At 43.5% G+C, this 18,827-nt stretch overlaps 1 protein-coding gene across 1 annotated transcript; it reads left to right on the plus strand.

Annotated features, from left to right (window-relative positions):
• Positions 1 to 1,970: 1,970 nt before the first annotated feature.
• LOC149450513 (C-reactive protein-like) lies at positions 1,971 to 14,616 on the plus strand. Its single transcript, XM_089691861.1, has 4 exons — positions 1,971 to 2,095; positions 3,587 to 3,648; positions 10,963 to 11,208; positions 12,210 to 14,616. The coding sequence occupies exons 2-4, from the start codon at positions 3,591 to 3,593 to the stop codon at positions 12,857 to 12,859; spliced, it is 954 nt and encodes a 317-aa protein (XP_089547987.1). The 5' UTR covers positions 1,971 to 2,095; positions 3,587 to 3,590; the 3' UTR covers positions 12,860 to 14,616.
• Positions 14,617 to 18,827: the final 4,211 nt, after the last annotated feature.

Genomic DNA, 18,827 nt, shown 5'->3' on the forward strand with positions numbered 1-18,827 from the left:
CCCCTTATGTATTATACATGGAGATCATATCCCCCTTATGTATTATACATGGAGATCATATCCCCCTTATGTATTATACATGGTGATCATACCCCCCCTTATGTATTATACATGGAGATCATATCCCCCCTTATGTATTATACATGGAGATCATATCCCCCCCTGATGTATTATACATGGAGATCATATCCCCCCTTATGTATTATACATGGAGATCATATCCCCCCTTATGTATTATACATGGAGATCATATCCCCCCTTATGTATTATACATGGAGATCATATCCCCCCTTATGTATTATACATGGAGATCATATCCCCCCTTATGTATTATACATGGAGATCATATCCCCCTTATGTAATATACATGGAGATCATATCCCCCCCTTATGTATTATACATGGAGATCATATCCCCCCTTATGTATTATACATGGGGATCATATCCCCCCTTATGTATTATACATGGAGATCATACCCCCCCTTATGTATTATACATGGAGATCATATCCCCCCTTATGTATTATACATGGAGATCATATCCCCCCCTTATGTATTATACATGGAGATCATATCCCCCCTTATGTATTATACATGGAGATCATATCCCCCCTTATGTATTATACATGGAGATCATATCCCCCTTATGTATTATACATGGAGATCATATCCCCCTTATGTATTATACATGGAGATCATATCCCCCTTATGTATTATACATGGTGATCATACCCCCCCTTATGTATTATACATGGAGATCATATCCCCCCTTATGTATTATACATGGTGATCATACCCCCCCTTATGTATTATACATGGAGATCATATCCCCCCTTATGTATTATACATGGAGATCATATCCCCCCTTATGTATTATACATGGAGATCATATCCCCCCTTATGTATTATACATGGAGATCATATCCCCCCTTATGTATTATACATGGAGATCATATCCCCCCTCATGTATTATACATGGAGATCATATCCCCCCTTATGTATTATACATGGAGATCATATCCCCCCTTATGTATTATACATGGAGATCATATCCCCCCTGATGTATTATACATGGAGATCATATCCCCCCTTAATCTCCTCTTCTCAGTAGAGAATAAATTCAGTTCCTCTATTCTTTCCTCATAGCTGATCTCCTCCATGCCTCGCATCAGTTTGGTTGCCCTTCTCTGTACTTTCTCCAGTTCCCCAATGTTCTTTTTGTGAATTGGAGCCCAAAACTGAACTGCATATTCCAGATGAGGTCTTATTAATCATTTGTACCCGGGGGGGGGGGGGGGAGATGATATCTCTTTCTCTTGAGTCTATACCTATCTTAATACAAGAGAGGATTTTGCTCGCTTTCAAAACCGCAGCTTGGCATTGCTGCCATTATTAAGCTTGTGATCTACCAGAATCCCCAGATCCTTCTCCATCATTGACCCCCCCAGATCCTTCTCCACCATTGACCCCCCCAGATCCTTCTCCACCATTTATTCCCCCAGTAGTGACAGAGGAAACCCTGGGGTCACTAGAAACACTGGTGGTCACTGGAGTCACAGGAGCACTGAAGACAAAGGAGACACAGGAAAACTGGAGACCAACGACCTCCGCTAGAGACAGTGGAGACTCGGCACACAGGTAGTGGGGGGCTTGGCCAGGCATAGAGATGCATTGTCCAGCGCTGAGCACCACATTGTCTGGTGAAGTGAGAAGACAGACATTTAAAATTTATCAAAGGCTTTTGGTGAAGTTTTCTTTTTTAGATGTACCCCGTATCACCAAGGTCCACAACTGATTACAACTGATCAGAGTGACATTTTATAATATAACTGGAGGAATGTCCATCCCAGGAGGGGCCTCATAGTGACATCTTATAATATAACTGGAGGAATGTCCATCCTAGGAGGGGCCTCATAGTGACATCTTATAATAGAACTGGAGGAATGTCCTTCCAAGGAGGGGCCTCAGAGTGACATCTTATAATAGAACTGGAGGAATGTACATCATAGGAGGGGCAAGAGAGTCACATCTTAAATATCTGGAAGGTGAAGTGTGTGTTTGTTCCCCCGCAGTCTCATATTCTGTCTGATTTCCAGGTAAGATTTTACTTTATTTGGAAAACTTTTACATAGTCTTTGCTTATTAGCATTTTATCTCTGTAGAAGCAGATAGATAGATAGATAGATAGATAGATAGATAGATAGAGCTCCGATGCTCTGCAGATCTCCTGCAGAACATTCATCTACATGGAGGTGTGCTGACAATTAAATGAGGATGATGATTATCTGGTGGAGAGGATCACTGAGCAGGATACTATCATTAGAAGATACAGGACCAAGCCACTGCTGACCTCTTCTTTTAAAAATTCTGATTGACTGGCTGTATATTGGCTCCCTATTTTCTGAGAAAGGTCATACTTATTCCAAGTCAGCAACTCAACACATTAAAGCCAGAGGATTAGAATGACAGCCATGCCTTTTGCATTTCAGAAGGTCAGCCTCTATATTGCCCTCAGGTTTCTTTTGAAGGCATAGTGCAAATCAGAGGGAACCTTGGAACAATTCTATGTTAGATCATTGAACTCTGTGATTGTCTATATTGGGTCATTTATAATTAAATACTAATAAATATAAACTAGACTAATAAATATGTCCATCAGGGGAGTAGAGTATGAGGATTTGGCCAAGATAAGAGACAGAAGGGAAGATAATTGTGGCTGAAGCAGAAGATGGAGCAGAAGCTGATTGTGGACAGGAGAGTGGACATTCTGAGTGTGATCTGTCCATGGACCATGGGCAGTAAATAAAAGAGAAGAGAGGCTTAGCATGGATGGGGACTGAGTGGAGGATAATCATGGACCGGGTGAAAGAGGTAGAGATGAGAAGAACATATCCGAAGGAAGAAGGATTGTTGTGACTAGGTGGAGGAACTGGAGTGGTATCTGACCATGAACAATCAGGAGAACAGACAAAGGAAAGCTAACATGGATGGCACTGAGTGCATGATATTTGCAGCCAGAGTGAAAGTGTTGGAGTGAGAACTGATCTTAGACAGAGGAGAGATCTGACCATGAACCATGGGTAGAAGAAGAGAGGGGCTGAACATGGTTGGGAGAAGAGGAGATGGTTGTGGTAGAGTGAAGTAGTTGGAGTGGTATATCACCATAGACCATAGAGAGAATAGACAAAGGAAGGCTAATATGGATTGGGATCAAGTGAAAGATTGTTGTAGTCTGGGAGAAAGGAGGTAGAGTGAAAACATATCTTGGACAGAGGAGAGAGAAGACATTGTATGGTCTGACCATGGACTGCGAGGAAAAGAAGGGGAAAAATGGCTGAGTATGGTTCGGGGAAGAGGGGAAGATGGTTGTGGCTGGGTTGAGGGAGCAGAGTAGTATCTGTCTGCGGACCATGGCTACCATGTTGTTTGTTGGCTTTGTCTAAATATTAAGCTTCCCCTGGAATTTCAGATTTCTGATTGGCTGTATTCAAACATAATACTAGGCAGCACTCTGTTCTGCTGATATATAAATATTGCTGAGAGGGGATTCACACATTTTCTTCTAATATATGATGTTTGTTGTTCAGGGAGATGGGGCTGTGTGTGCTGCTGCTCCTGGTGGTGATCTCGGCATCTCTTGCACAGGAAGGTAGGTGATATCACCTGAGAAAAAATTACTGTTGGTGATCCTGAGTTTCTGGGAGAAGAAAGTAGGTGATACACCTTGAGCAAAATTATTGAAGGTGATCCTGTTGTCTCTGGAAGGGAAAAGTAGGTAACATAAGCTTAGTAAAGTGACTATTGGTGATCCAGGGGCCTCTGGAAGAAGAAGGTAGGTGATATGACTTGCACACAATTACTGTAGGTGATCCTGGGGTCTCTGGAATAGGAAGGTAGTTGCAACGGCCTGTGTGAAAACTACTACTGGTGGGAATTTTTATAAGGGCAGTCTCAGTCCTGTAGGATTTTGTAGCACAAATGGATGTCAAAATTCAACTGCTTGTGTTGCCAGTAGACCAATAATGTAGCTCCACCCCTGCAGGAGCCGCTGGTAATGTCAGGTCCTCTGTTACCTTGACTTTGGTAAATGCCTCAGCACCACTGACACCTCAGGTTATCCACGTTAGCAGATGTAGGTTGGTAATTTTCCGCAACACTATTCAGCCTCCTTGCCTCCACTCCAGACTTTAAAATCTCATCCCCTCATGGTATCACCAGCCAGTTCCCTGGTCACTCAGATCCACGCAGGATGTATATGAGACAATAATAGTGTAATTCCGCAACATACCATGGAATAAACTTTAATAGATCTGCTTACATGTATATAGTAAAATAAGCGCGTTTGAAAAAAGACCCCACAGTCTGGGGATTACCAAGCAGCTTCTGGGTGGATATCCTTGCGATTCCCAACTCCAAGATGGCCGCCGTATCACTTCCGGTTTCTGCTCCGTATGTCCGACGTCACATTCACTGACGCGTTTCGTCACATCCGGGACTTAATCTTAAGGGAATGCGCTAATTTTACTATATACATGTAAGCAGATCTATTAAAGTTTATTCCATGGTATGTTGCGGAATTACACTATTATTGTCTCATATACATCCTGCGTGGATCTGAATGACCAGGGAACTGGCTGGTGATACCATGAGGGGATGAGATTTTAAAGTCAGGAGTGGAGGCAAGGAGGCTGAATAGTGTTGTGGACTTCCCCATATTGTACCTTACAGCGATTTTCATATTTTGATTTTGGTAAGGGTATATATGCTATAAGCACTAGAAGTGATACACCATTGAAGTGAATAGACTGAGTGGAACACATCACTGTTTTATATATATTAAGTATTACTTATTTACTTAAGTAAATATTATATATTAAGTTATTAAGGTAATGCACTATGTTGAGTTTTTGATTTCTTTGAGGGTCTCTGCGGAAGCTGGCCTTTGAGGATCTTCAACAGTACAAAGAAGTGATTTCAAGTGGGACGTATTAATTTTTCATTTTTTAATTTTATTAAAAAATGTTTTTAATTTTTAATTTTTTGGACTATAAGACACTGGACACTTATGGATATAGTGTGTATGATTATATGTGTTAGGACACTTATCATTTGAAAGGCACGTATTGTTTATAATATATTCTTTGAATAGGGTCATTTTTCACTAGTGGTGGGTTGGATGATTCTTTTTAGAAAAAAGTTCTGGTATGAATCCTACTTGATCTGTGTGGATCAGTTTAGGGAGAAATGAGAGTAGTCTGTTATCTAGAATTTTTGTGAAGAGTTTTATGTCTGTATTAATTAAAGATATGGGTCTATAGTCTTGGACATGCTGGGGGTCCTTACCGGGTTTTGGTATGGTCATTATTATGGATTGCAACATTTCTGTGGGAAAACAGCCAGAATTGGCAGCGTGATTAAAGAGTTTAGCTAGGTAAGGCGACAGTTCTGACACAAATAATGTGATATTAGTTTGTATATCCGTCTCCTCCGGGAGATTTGTTTAGTGGGAGGGTTTTAGTAATTGATTTGATTTCCTTAGTTGAAATCTGTTCGGAGAGGGTATTGAGTTGGGAGGGTGAAAGCTGTAGTTTAAGTGATTGTAAAAAGTGTTGCATAGAAGAAGTGGTTGGTTGGATAGTTTCTGGGTCGTCTTTGAGGTTGTATAAGGATTGATAGAAGTCAGCAAATGCATTTGCTATCTCTAGTGGGTTTGTAGTTCGGATATTAGAGATTGGATGGTGGACTGAGGAAATTTTGGATTTAAGACGTTCATGCTGAACTGTTTTAGCTAGTAGAGAGCTAGCTTTGTTGCCTAGGGAGTAATATTTTGCTTTAATTTTTTGTAGGTTAAGGTCGTATTTGTATAGTAATAGGGAGCGCAGTTTGTAAGGTTTTGGTTTTTTTTGTTAAGTTCCTCTTTCAGATTAATAGAGGCTAGGAGTTTGTCAATTTGGTGGCTCCTTTGTCTATTGATCTGGGAATTTAATTTTATTGGAATTCTTCTCATGTATACTTTGTATGTTGCCCAAAGTGTGGTTATAGATATGTCAGGTGTGTCATTTGTTTAAAAAAACATTGAATGTGCTTTTAGAATATGTTTTCTGTGGTTAAAGTCCTTCAGAAGCAGGGGCGGACTGACCATTCAAACACTCCAGCACTGCCCGAGGGTGTCAGTAGGAGGCCCCATGAAATGCCCCTGGTACCTTTTTATAGGCTTTTTTGGGTGTGCTTTGAGTGTGGGCAAAGCCACAGGGGCCCCATGATCCCCTATTGCCCGGGGGCCCCATGAGTTGTCAGTCTGCCCCTTTTCAGAAGTGTTGAGTTTAATCTCCACATGTGAGGGAGTGGAGAATGTTGTTGACTGTCTATGGTGATAGTGATTGGGACGTGGTCCAACCCTGTTATGGTGCCAATCTCTGAGGAGGTGATATGTTGCAGAGCCCACTTATCTGTGATGAGTAGGTCAATACTGGAGTATGATAGTTGGAATGGAGAGTAGTTGAGTAGTCTCGTTCAGTTCCATGCTGACATCTCCAGATGTCATATGAGTCATTGGTATGTAAAAAGTGGTTTAACGATTGGTTGGATGAGCGTTTGCCTGAGGATGTGTCGGTGAGGATTCCCTACTGCGTTAAAGTCTCCTCCAATGATTAGATGTCTTTTTTTAGGAGCATATTAAGGTGTTAAGTCTCTTGCAAAATCGAAGTTGCTTGGAGTCGGGTCCATATATGTTGACCAGTGTGTATAGTTTGTCGTTAATTTTGAATATGACGATGTGGTAACGGCCTTGAGGGTCTGCAGTTTCGGAGATGGAACGAAAGTGAGTTTCTTATAGCTGTGAGGACTTCATTTTTCCTTTTAGTGTTCGGTGCCATGAACAGTGAGGAAAATTGCTTCATTGTGAAGTGAGGTGTTTTAGATGCGGTGAAGTGAGTTTCCTGGATGAAGAGGATGTCTGCTTGCAGTGAACGAGCTTCTTTGGTGACTAATGATCTCTTGTATGGAGAATTGAGGCCTCGAACATTGAGTGATGTATTTTAATCATCATGTGTATATTGGATTCGTGGTGTGTGGTAGCAGCTGTGGTTTGAGATTTGGTGGTGGTATATGGTCACTCTTGTCTAGGAAGGTGTACGGTCCTAGAAGGATCAATGTGGTCATTTAGCAGTAGTTGTTGTTGAAAGGATTGCCAAGTGTGTAGGAGAGATACTTAGGGTGGTGGAGACTGGTAAGGTGAGCTTGTTGAATTTGGGAAAAAAGGGGATAAAAAGAACTTGTGAAAAATACAAGTAACATGGGGACAGGGGCGGACTGACCATTTGGAAACTTGGGCACTGCCCGAGGGCCTGGGGTCAGTAGGGGGCCCCATGAGATGCCCCTGGTACCTTTTTCATAGGCTTTTTTGAGTTTGGGCAAGAACACAGGGGCCCCATGATCTCCTATTGCCCAGGGGCCCCATGAGTTGTCAGTCCGCCCCTGCATGACGAGCATTTAATGCTACTTTCAAATGGGGGTGGTCGAGCAAGCATGACTCAGGGAGGTTGTCATGCTGGTAGTGAACATGGGTTCTCATTATTTCTTGATGAAGGCTGTTGTGACGAACCGTCCCTTTGTGATAACATTTTGCCCTTTCTGTTCTCGTTTTATCCCCTTGTTAAGTGGTCTTCCCATTCTCCCCTTGTTAAGTGGTCTTCCCATTCTCCCCTTGTTAAGTGGTCTTCCCGTTCTCCCCTTTTTAAGTGGTCTTCCCGTTCTCCCCTTGTTAAGTGGTCTTCCCATTCTCCCCTTGTTAAGTGGTCTTCCCATTCTCCCCTTGGTAAAGCTGTATATATTTAGCAGCTGTTATGTAGACAGACATTTTACACTGTTTGGGGAAATGTGACCTTGTAGTCTTTCCCTTCTATAGAGTTCATACTGTATTGTTGGGTTGTAGGGTTTTTTTGTGGGTGGAGAAAACACGGTGCCAGGCTGTCTGGTGGGGGTGGGGGTGAAGCTGTATATACTGAACTGTGTTCAATAAAGATTGATTCATTTCACCCTACACAAAGTTCCGACTTGTGGTTTGGGATAGCAGGGAAGGATTGGTTTTGAGCTCTAATACCTGCCCTAGCAGAGCACTGGAAGACTTGCAGGACAAGGGGACCATTGGCTGAGACTCATTGCTCTGCATGAGGAAGCCCGGGCAGAACGGTTCCTCCACAGCTGTGGTTCCAGCTTTCGATGAGAAAGTGAATGCGGGCTAATTATAATGGTACCATTGATATTAGTAGGACTTCCCTCAGTTCCATTCTGCATCCATCCATTGTGGACGATTCTGGTTGGGCGGGTGGTCATCTGCGGGTAGGATGTTCCATTCTTTCAGTAGGTCGAGGCCTGCTTCTAGGTTTCTGACTGTGAACATTCTTCCTTGTTGTTTAATAGTGAGTTTTATGGGAAATCCCCACTGGTATCCAATTCCATTGTGTCGTAGTGCTTTTGTTATGGATATTAGTTTCTTTAAGATAAGTAGTGTTATTTTCCATAGATCTGCAAATAGCTTGATATTAGATTGTGATGCGGGAAGTGCGGATGTATTTCTGGCTGCATTCATGAGTTCTTCTTTCACATGGTAGAAGTGTATACACGCTAGTATATCTCTTGGTACTGATGTAGGTAGGAATGACGGTTTAGGGGTTCTGTGCACGTGGTCTATAGCGAGTTCTAGGTCTGTGATTGATGGAAGGAGGTGTTTCATTAGTTGTTGTAGGTAGGGCACTATGGCATCCATGGCAATGGATTCAGGCATGCCTCAGAATTTAATGTTGTTTTTCCTGGAGTGGTCTTCTAGGTCTGATAATTTTTGTTTTATTTGTTCCAATTTATTTTCTTGATCTGCGTGAGCGTCTGCTATGTCGTTGTGGTCTGTGAACATGTCGCTCATCTTATGTTCAATAAGCCGCATGCGGTGGTCACGTTCTTGAACCGTGTTAGAGATTTGAGAAATTGCTGCAGTTAAGTCATTATGCAGAGCTTGTTGTAAGGAAAGAAGCATATTTTTCATAGACAGTTCTGATATAGGTTGGTCAGAATCAAGGAATGAATCAATAATAGTTTGAGGTGCAGGAATAGGTAGTGGAGATGAGAGAGGAGATTGTAGGTCAGAGGTGTCATCATTATCATTATTCTCTATGCTTGGCCTCGATTTTTCAGGGCTACTAGTGGAGGATGACAGGGGAGGAGAGGACTCACCAGGGTCACCTTCATATAGTGATCTTCTAAGCCTGGGGTCCGGTGTGTAGGCGGACTGTCCCTCTCTCTGTGCTGAGGGACCGTCTTGCATGCAGTCGGTGCCATCTTGGCTGCTAGTTGTTCGGGGTGGGAAGAAGCTCGTCAGCCCCTGTGGGTGTCCCGGCGCCTTCCGATGTTGAGTCATGGTTCCGGAGGTACCAGTGAGTATATGTGTTGGTTTCTGTGGGTTTTAGAGCATGTGGGTCAGCTTGTTGCCGCTAGGTGCGCTGGAGGGATGCTGGAGCTGTAAAGAGGAGCGGCCATTCCCAGAACCGGCCCCTCATGTGCTCCTCCATTAGTGAGTTTTAGTAGGGCGGTTTCAGTGGAATGTTGTGGGTGGAAGTCAGACTGTAGGGGACCGAGAAGGTTGTTTTCAGTGAGGTAGCTACTCATACTGTTGTGTACAAGGCATTCAAAAGGCTTGGAGGCAAGAGAGCAGAGAGATGAATCTTAAGTTGCTCAAACAGGTGATGTCCAGTGAGAGTTTTTGAGTATGGGGGTAACACTGCATGTTTGTGTGGGGAGGGATAGATTGAAGATGTGGGTTAGAGAGTATAGAATAGAGCAGGAACGGGGGTTGTAGTAGTTGTGAGGGGACAGGGTCTAGGGGTCAGGTGATGAGGTGGGCCTCAAAAAGGAGTTTGGCAACTTTGGTACATTTGGTAATTGGGTTGAAGGAGGAAAGTGTTGAGATTAGTGGTAGACCTGGTATGTTGGTTGGAGGAGAAAGCTGGACACTGGAGATCTCATCACAAATTGTACTGATCTTGTTCTAGAAACGTCTGGCAATCTCTTGGGCAGTATGCTAGTGGGTGGAGGTAGTGGGGGTTCCAGTAAGAAATTAAAGATAGAAAAGAGTTGACAAGGATTTAATGAGAGGGATTTGATGAGAGTGGTATATAGGTTTGTTTATCAGCATGAAGGCAAGAGTTGTATTTGAGAATATTTGTAGAGAGAAGTCTTGCAGCATTTGTTTTTTTGCCACAGTCGCTCCAGAGCACAGCTGCGTCTTTTGAGACTTCTGGTGTCATCTGTTTACCAGGAATGTAGCAGGCAAGGCCTGGTTCTGTGTATGAAGTCAGGAGTGAGTGTTGTAGACAGAAGTGGCCAGGTCTGGGGTGGGATTTTGTCATAAAAGCAGTCAGTAGCAGAGTGAATAAGGGAAGGGTTGAGGTAACACCTGGAGCCATGATTATTTTGGAACCATAACATTGATTAGAGCACACTTCATGTACCCATCATGAGAGGAAGAGAGCAGAGAGCACAGATCTCTACCCAACTGAGTCTCCAGTGTGTCACGGTCAGGGGTCAGGCTCAGAGACCAGTATTGATAAGGACAAAAGGATAAAAAAAATCTCCTGTCTAAGAGGAAGAGAGATCCTGATGTAGCCAGATGGTCTGCTACAGCAATATGGAGATGGAGACATTGCCCTTTATTCTTCTCTCCCTCTACTGACACACTGATGTTATGTTGCACCATTCTCCTCCAGGCTAGTGGGGGGAGAGCTAATGCCAAAAGGCCCATAGACTTCTATGCAGAGCGTTGAGAATCCTGGGAGTTGTAGTTTGAGATAGCAGCCATATAATGGGATGAATGGAATCCTTACATTGTAATTCCCAAGAGCCACTAAGGCACAAAGGAGAAGTGGAGCTGCTTTTTCAAGGCTGCTCAGCTAGGTTCTTCTTTTTGGCACAGAGGGAGTTAAAGAGAGAGAGAGAAAGAGAGAAGAAGCACCTCTGTCTGGATATTCATCTTACAACAGAAATCTGAGCCTGAGACTAGGAGTAACCTCCCCCATCACAGCACTTGCACCATGGCTGCAGACTGGAGTGTCCACTCACCTTCTGCTTCCCACCTCACTGGTCACCATAGGCTTTCATGGAAGAGGCCAAGGGGGCCCCCTTTCTACAGCAAGAAGATACCACAGCATTCCGGAAACTGGTGAGAGGGCCGTTCACCTTATGCTGATACTGCTGGCAGGAACTGAGCTACTGAGAGCACTGGCACCAAGTATATCCAATCCATACCACACCCATACTGCTCCCCATACCACACATTCCAAACCTAGACTGCACCTAGAGCAACCCTATACCGCATTATCCCAAACCTTTATCGAGTCTGAACCACACCTACCTTGTACCTGTGCCAAGACAATACCATACCTATCCTGTGTCTATACTGTATGCAGGTTAACTGGGACTGTTGTTAAGTGCAAAGACGCTGTTAAAGGGCCCAACCATTAGCCACCAGAATAACATCTCAAAAGCCTGCCCCTCCCATAATAATTATACTGCAAGCCCCCTTTTATTCCCCTGCCCCCTCTGCTACCATCCTCCTTTTTTTGTGGACAGTGCATACCCAGTTGGTCTAGATCTAGCATTGCCATAAAGGCATCCTGGCAGTATAGTTCCAGCACTCGGTAGATTAAACATTGCTACTCCTCACTGCTGCACTGAGATGGCCTTGCTACTGTTTATGTTGATGCCAAATATCATCATCATCATCATATGACGAGTCCAAACTGTAATCACTTTGTATGCCAAGCTGTGTTATTACCATTATTAATCCATGTTATATTTGTCTAGTTACCAACAGTTTTGGGTGACAATATATTAAGTTTGCGTTTACTACCTGGTTTGGTGCCTGTTTTCTGTGATGTAGCACTAATATTGGGTTCTAAGTATTACTTCCAGTGATTTCCGGTAACATTGTATGTTTGTGCACTCAACTTAGTGTGTCAGAGGGGCTGAGAACAGAGAACCCATCCTATCCAGCGGCCTCTACGGGGGGGGGGGGGGGGGGGAGCGATACACTGACAAGGTGTTCAACCATCCTTACTCCATCCATGATGTACAAAAAACAAGTTTATGCTTTGGATACACCTAATACATATACACTGATTGGCAGCAGTAATGTGTTTTATGTTTTTCTTTGTTTTCCAGACTTGGAGGGTAAAGTGTTCCTCTTCCCCAGAGAAGGCAGCACAGATCATGTCATTCTGAAACCTACAATTACAAAGCCATTGCAGAAAGTCACCGTCTGCCTACATTCCTACAGCGATCTTATACGTGTTTATAGTCTCTTCTCTCTCGCTACTCCAGCCAGTAAAAATGCTTTTATATTCTTCTCAAACTCTCCAAACATCTATTCTATAATTGTAAATGGACAACAAATCGTTATTAGGACAAACTCAGATTCTTTGAACTGGAGGCACGTCTGTGTGACCTGGGACTCCGACACTGGAGTGGTCCAACTTTGGGTCAATGGAAAGCTCTACCCTAGGAGAGTCTTAGCTAAAGGGTTTTCTATTGATGGTGAAACCAGCATTGTTCTGGGACAGACTCATAATAAATATACTTATGGGGGAAATTTTGACCCTATTTTTCCATTGGTTGGAGAAATAAGTGATGTCCACATGTGGGATTATGTCCTGACCCCAAGAGACATTCAGAAAGTCATCTCTGGTGACCGCTATGGAAATGTCATTAGTTGGAAGTCTCTAGTCTATGAAATGAAAGGGGAAGTTCTTCTTCAACCCAAACTTCAGTGCAAGTCTGGGGGTTCTGTGAGCTCATTATGTACACCGTGCTAATAAAGCGTATGTATAGGAAAAACTTTTTTATTTTGCTTTTGAATAAAGTATGGAAGGGTTAAAATCAAAATTGTGATACTATTTTTGCTTGTATCCTACTGGGGAGATTTCTCCTCATTTTCAGTCTTGGAGAATCAATGGGAAACTAGAAGAAATCTCCATAAAGTCACCAGAACATTGGTCCCCATTGGAAGGTCTCCCCTCACCTTTTGCTCTCATGGCAATTCTAAAACAATGGTCACCAGGACCAACAAAAAGAGTGACTCTCCCAACAGAGACACAGCCGGCAATGAAAACTTGGTAGAGAGTCTAACCCTTCCACACTCCATCCAAAACTTAAGAATGCTTTGTGTTCACTTGGCGGATTCTGGAAATGGGCATGGGTTTTTGGCATCGGTTTCTGCACTAAAAATATTAGCAGACAAATATCCATCACAGATAACAGCTACTTCAAACTCTGTATATTTAGCTATCACCATAACGTGAATTGATCATATTTGAAGATGTAATAGTCACTTATTGAACATTCTCCTCAGTGGAACCCCTAAAACTAACACACAACCCCAACCATACCTCACAACTTTTGAACTTGAGCATGAGGGACACTTTAGGAAGATGGCGACCTGGGTTAGAGTTAGAATTAGGCATTGGTTTCCAGGAAACAGACAGGATCTGTGGCATACTGAGAATTTGGTGAAATCCCGGGACAGTCCCACATGATCTAGGATGGTTGGGAGGTAAGCATAACATCCACCTAGTCTAGATACTTAAACTCTTAGATTGTAAGCTCCCAGGATCAGGGCCCTCCTAACCCTCTTGTATTGAACCATCAACTTCTTAATGTAATAGTTAACTTGAATGTAACCCCTAGGCCAATCCCTTCACCTTAACCCAACCAATACATTTTCGCTCGGCCTGGAAACTCCCCTACTGTATGAACCCAAAGTGAACCACCAACCTCATTTTCCATATTGCATAACATTACTTCCTATTCACTCATTTGACACAATTGTATATATTGAAGAGATATGGAGTCATGTCTCCCACAACGTGTTGTCATTGTGTCAGAAGATCTCTGCCACAATCTCCTGGGATACCCATCACACATCCCAGAAGGCTGCTGAGCTGAAAGTGCTAAACTCTCATGGGATTGTCCAACACGGCAACATGTAATGTAAAAGACACGGCACTAGATCTCCGTTGGCGTATGCACAAGATCTGGCTCTTTCACATAACATATTTCCATAGTGTCAGGTAATCTTGCAAGAGTCTGGCACAAGGGTAGGCAACCTGCGGCTCTCTAGCTGTTGTGGAACTACATTTCCCATGAGGCATTGTAACATTACAAAACTGACAGTTACAGCTATGACTTGCGGAGCCATGATGGCACTTTTAGTCCTGCAACAGCTGGAGAGCTGAAGGTTGCCTACCCCTGGTCTGGTACTTCAACTTGGTGATAATGGGCTCCATTCACAAAGCATTTATCAAAATTCTAAATTTTTTTTGGCGTTCACTAAAAAACGCTACTATAATATCACTGGTGCTATTTCATGAAGTCACGTAGCATTTCAGTAGTGAAAGCCTGCAGTAATTTACCACCGGCGGTAGCTGGTGTCCATATCCAGCACGATAAATAGCTGGTTGTTAAGGAGCAAATGGCTGCTGGCATCCTTACCAACCAGTAAACAATATGGTTGTTAAGGAGCAGCCGTCTGGCACGTCCTTAACAACTGATGAGTCATCAGCTAAATGTAAAACATAGAACTGCTGGTAATCAAAAGGCCAAAAGGCATGGATTTTGGGGGGAACCCCCATGCCAAATTAAAAAGAAAATGGCTGTGGTTCTCCTCAAAATCCATACCAGACCGTTATCGGAGCATGCAGCCTTGGAAGGTCAGAAAAGGGGGGTTGAGCAAGCGCCTCCCGCTCCTGACCCATACCAGGCAACATGCCCTCAACATGGTGGGGTGTTTTGGAGCAGGGACCTCTTCCCCACAATCCTGGCTGGTGGCTGTGGGGGTCTGCCGGCAGGGAGCTTCCAGATTCTGATAATTCTCCTGCCCATAGCCCCCCACAATTACTGGCCTCGGTTGTGGGGAAGAGGCCCTTGTCCCCATCAACATGGGGACAAGGTGCTTTGGGGGGAGCCCCCCTGCCCCAAAGCACCATCCCATGTTGAGGTCATGTGGCCTGGTATGGTTCGGGGGGGGGGGGGGCACTGACTTGTCCCCTTCTTTCCTGACCTGCTTGGCTGCATGTTTGGATACGGATCTGGTATGAATTTTGGGGGGGACCCCCAAGCCATTTTATTTATTTTAGCATGGGATTCCTCTCAAAATCCATACCAGACCCAAAGGGCTTGGCATGGATGGGAGGGGGGACAAACACCGTTTTTTAAAAATGTTTTAATTGTCGAGCAATGCTGGCAATTCTTTTCCCATTCAGCTGTTAGCTGGGAACCCCACAGACAGCTGAGACATGAATGAATGTCTCACTACTAAAATACATAATATATATATTGTAGTCACTGAGCGCTATCTTACCACATACTCAGATGCAGGAAGATACGCTCAGTAAATTGTTTGTGTTCGAAGTTCACGGTCGAACATTCTGTAGGTTCGGATATTCGACCATGAACCGAACAGGAGGGGTGTTCGGCCCATCACTACTGGGGTCTTTTAGACCCCAGATGTCCCCTCTGCCCTTAAAAGTGTCAGGGATGCGGGTGTGACCAGAGATGTGTGGACTGACACAGGGAAACGTAGGCTTCAGATATAGTAAATAATATAATTTATTGAGACTAACAATACAAATATAAACGCAGTGCACCAAACCCCAAGCTAACACAAATACATACAACAAGGTGAAACAAACCCAAACCTAAACTGGTATAGATACACAGGTACATACACATATAGAGCACAACGTAGTCAGGCAGGCCGGGTCGATAACTATCGGGCAGGTAGGTATGGGAGGAGCAGGCGGAGAGAATGGTCAGGGTCACAAGCCAGGGATCAAACAGGAGAAGTCAGCAGAGGTCAGGATCAGGCAGGGTTGGCAACAAGTCAGGCAGAAACAGGAACAGGAATGCAGGTTACAAGATACAGGGGCCCATGGAAAAACACACACCAAGGCCCAGACTGCAGGTCTGGCCATCCCTTAAATATACCACCTGCAATCAGCCCCAGGTGATGGCTAATTGCCGAAGTGAACCTCTGGTTGTTGAGAGCACCCGCTGGCCAGCCCTGGTACTGCAGCCCACAAGGCAGGTGAGTCCCACCACTATTGGCAAGTCCATTCCTGACAAAAAGCATCTGATCACACCAATATAGGAGTGATCAGATACTTTCCAGATGTACAAATGGCGCTTTTTAAATTTGAGAAACCTGAAGTGACTAAAATGCTTGTTGCCTCCAATTTATGAGATCATAGAGCCCTTTGGAGACCTTCCAGTCCCGTGTGGTAAGCCGACAACGTTTATTCTGGGCTCACCATTGGACACCCTCCCCCTTCACGCCGCCTGTAAAAACCATCAAGCGCCGGCTGTAAAAACAACATCAGGGTAATGCCTGTAGCTGCAGTCATCATCCCGATCTACCCACTTAAAGTCAAATGATGTACATGAACGTGATTTGGCGTGGATTGTATATTATAGGGTATGCTTGCCTTGCATTGACACCTTTTATTATATGTCTAGGCTACCTGGAGAATTGTTGGTTGTCTTGTGTGTATGCCCTCACACAGGCATAGGAACCAATTTTTGCTGCATGGCTCTGCTTGTATTTTCATGTTACATGTAAGTGTGTTGAATCTTTCATGAAGTGCGATATATTGATATTATAGTGTGTAAAGACACAATTGTATCTCTAATGAAGTATGCCTTGTATGCATATGTCATGTTGTAACTAATCCAGTACCCAAGACACTCCTGAAGAAGCGGATCACCATGAAACATTTCCAGCTACTGATTGAAGGACCGTTGAAGACCCACTTAATACATCTACAGTCTTAGGACTTAATAGGGGAACGTTACATTTCGATATAGGAGGGAGCTTTTTTGAAACCAATATTTGTATCAGTAAAGTTGTTAGAAGTTTTACGCATTTCTGATTGCCTAAAAAAATCCATGTTTTCCTCGCAATTCTTTACATTGTAAACATGACTAAAGTTCAGGTGCCGAAGCCGAACCCCCTAGTAGCCAACAAAGTGCTGGAAGATGTCTAAAGTCTTAGGACTCAATATGAGAACTTAATATGAGGACATTACATGTCTATATATGAGGGTGATTTTTTTAATGTTTTGAAACCAATATTTGTATCAATAAAGTTGTTAAAAATGTATTTCTGGGTGCTTGAAATAAATCCATTTTCCCTGCAATTCTTTGTGTTGTAAACATGACTAAAGTCCAGTTGCCGAACCCTCGGTAGTCAATAGAGTGCTGAATGTCAAAAAACAGTTCTGAGCATTTGTTGGTAAGTTCAGACATTCATCCAAACAGCCTAACAGCCAAGGTTCAGCCCGTAACTTGATTCACACCGAACCTTAAGCTCATCCCACCCTCAACATGGGAGGATGCTTCGTCATGAAGGTCCTCTGGCATCGCTCCTCTTCCCCATACGAAGGAGAGCCAGGGCCTCATCCCTTGCTTGGAGAGAAGGACTGCCCTGTTTACTCATTCACAAAAAAGTGAAAGAGTAATGTAGCACACAGATATAGACATATAGTACATAAAGTCCTTTCATAAAATATCAATAGTAATAAAAAATAGTAATAATACAAATTATAATAATATTAATAATGTCCCATGATGTCCTAAAAACAATGTCCTATGATGTCCAAAAAATGATTTCTCAAGATGTCCAAAAATAATGATCCTCTTGCCCAAATGACAGCAACACTTCAATGATGTCCTTCACAGCGGGATAGCGGTTCAACCAATGATGCATCCCCGACCCCATTCAATGACCTCATCCAGAACTCCCCACCCCACTCTTTGCTGAATGGGACCAGGGATGTATCATTGGTGACTGGTGACCACATCCTTGAACAGGGAGCTTTCCTTCATTTGTGGTGGCACAGTGGCTAAATGGGTAGCATTTCCACCTGGCAGCACTAGGGTTGTTGGTTTGAATCCCAGCCACAGCATCACCTTCCTGGAGTTTGCATGTTCTCCATGTGCCTGCGTGGGTTTCCTCTGGGTACTCTGGTTTCCTCCCACAGTCCAAAGACATGCTGGTAGGTTAAAGGGATCCTGTCTAAATTGGCCCTAATATGTGTATGTATGAATGTGAGTTAGGGACCTTAGATTGTACACTCCTTGAGGGTTAGGGACTGATGTGAATGTACAATATACTGTATATATGTGTAAATTGATGGCGCTATATAAGTACCTGAAATAAATAAATTAGTGGTACTGCTACCAATGAATAACTTCCTGCACAGCCAGAGGTCCATTGCAGCAAGTATGCAAACAGACCATTAATTCACCCATTCTCCAAAGCAATGAGCAGCTAGAGTTTGAAGTGAACCCTGCATCTCTCAATCCCCATCCCTACTTATATCCAAAGCAATACTCCCAACACACATGTTCCTGAGAATGGCTGAACAGCTTGTGAATGCTGTAAGAACCATCAACTGGAGACCAGAATGACTCAAGGCAAAAAATATGTCACCAGCACACCAGAGAACTCCATAAATGGGTCTAACGCTTTATTGAATGATCACATAACAGCAAAAAATAACATTTCAAAGCCACGCAGGAGCCTTTTGTCAAGACCCCTCTGGTGGGATGTTGACATTTTTTTGCCCTCATCCCTACTTAGGGTGCAGTGGAGGCTCAAGAGGACAAAGAATGTTCTGGGGTCACCGTGTGAGACAGGATGCTCTGGAGTCACTAGGTGACACGGGGTGCTGTGGAATCTCTATAACTTACAGGGTGCTGCAAGATCACTGGGATTCACAGGATGCT

Source organism: Staurois parvus, unplaced genomic scaffold (genome assembly GCF_062004578.1).
Source record: "Staurois parvus isolate SC_StPar_1 unplaced genomic scaffold, SC_StPar_1.0 ptg000573l, whole genome shotgun sequence".
NCBI lineage: Eukaryota > Metazoa > Chordata > Amphibia > Anura > Ranidae > Staurois > Staurois parvus.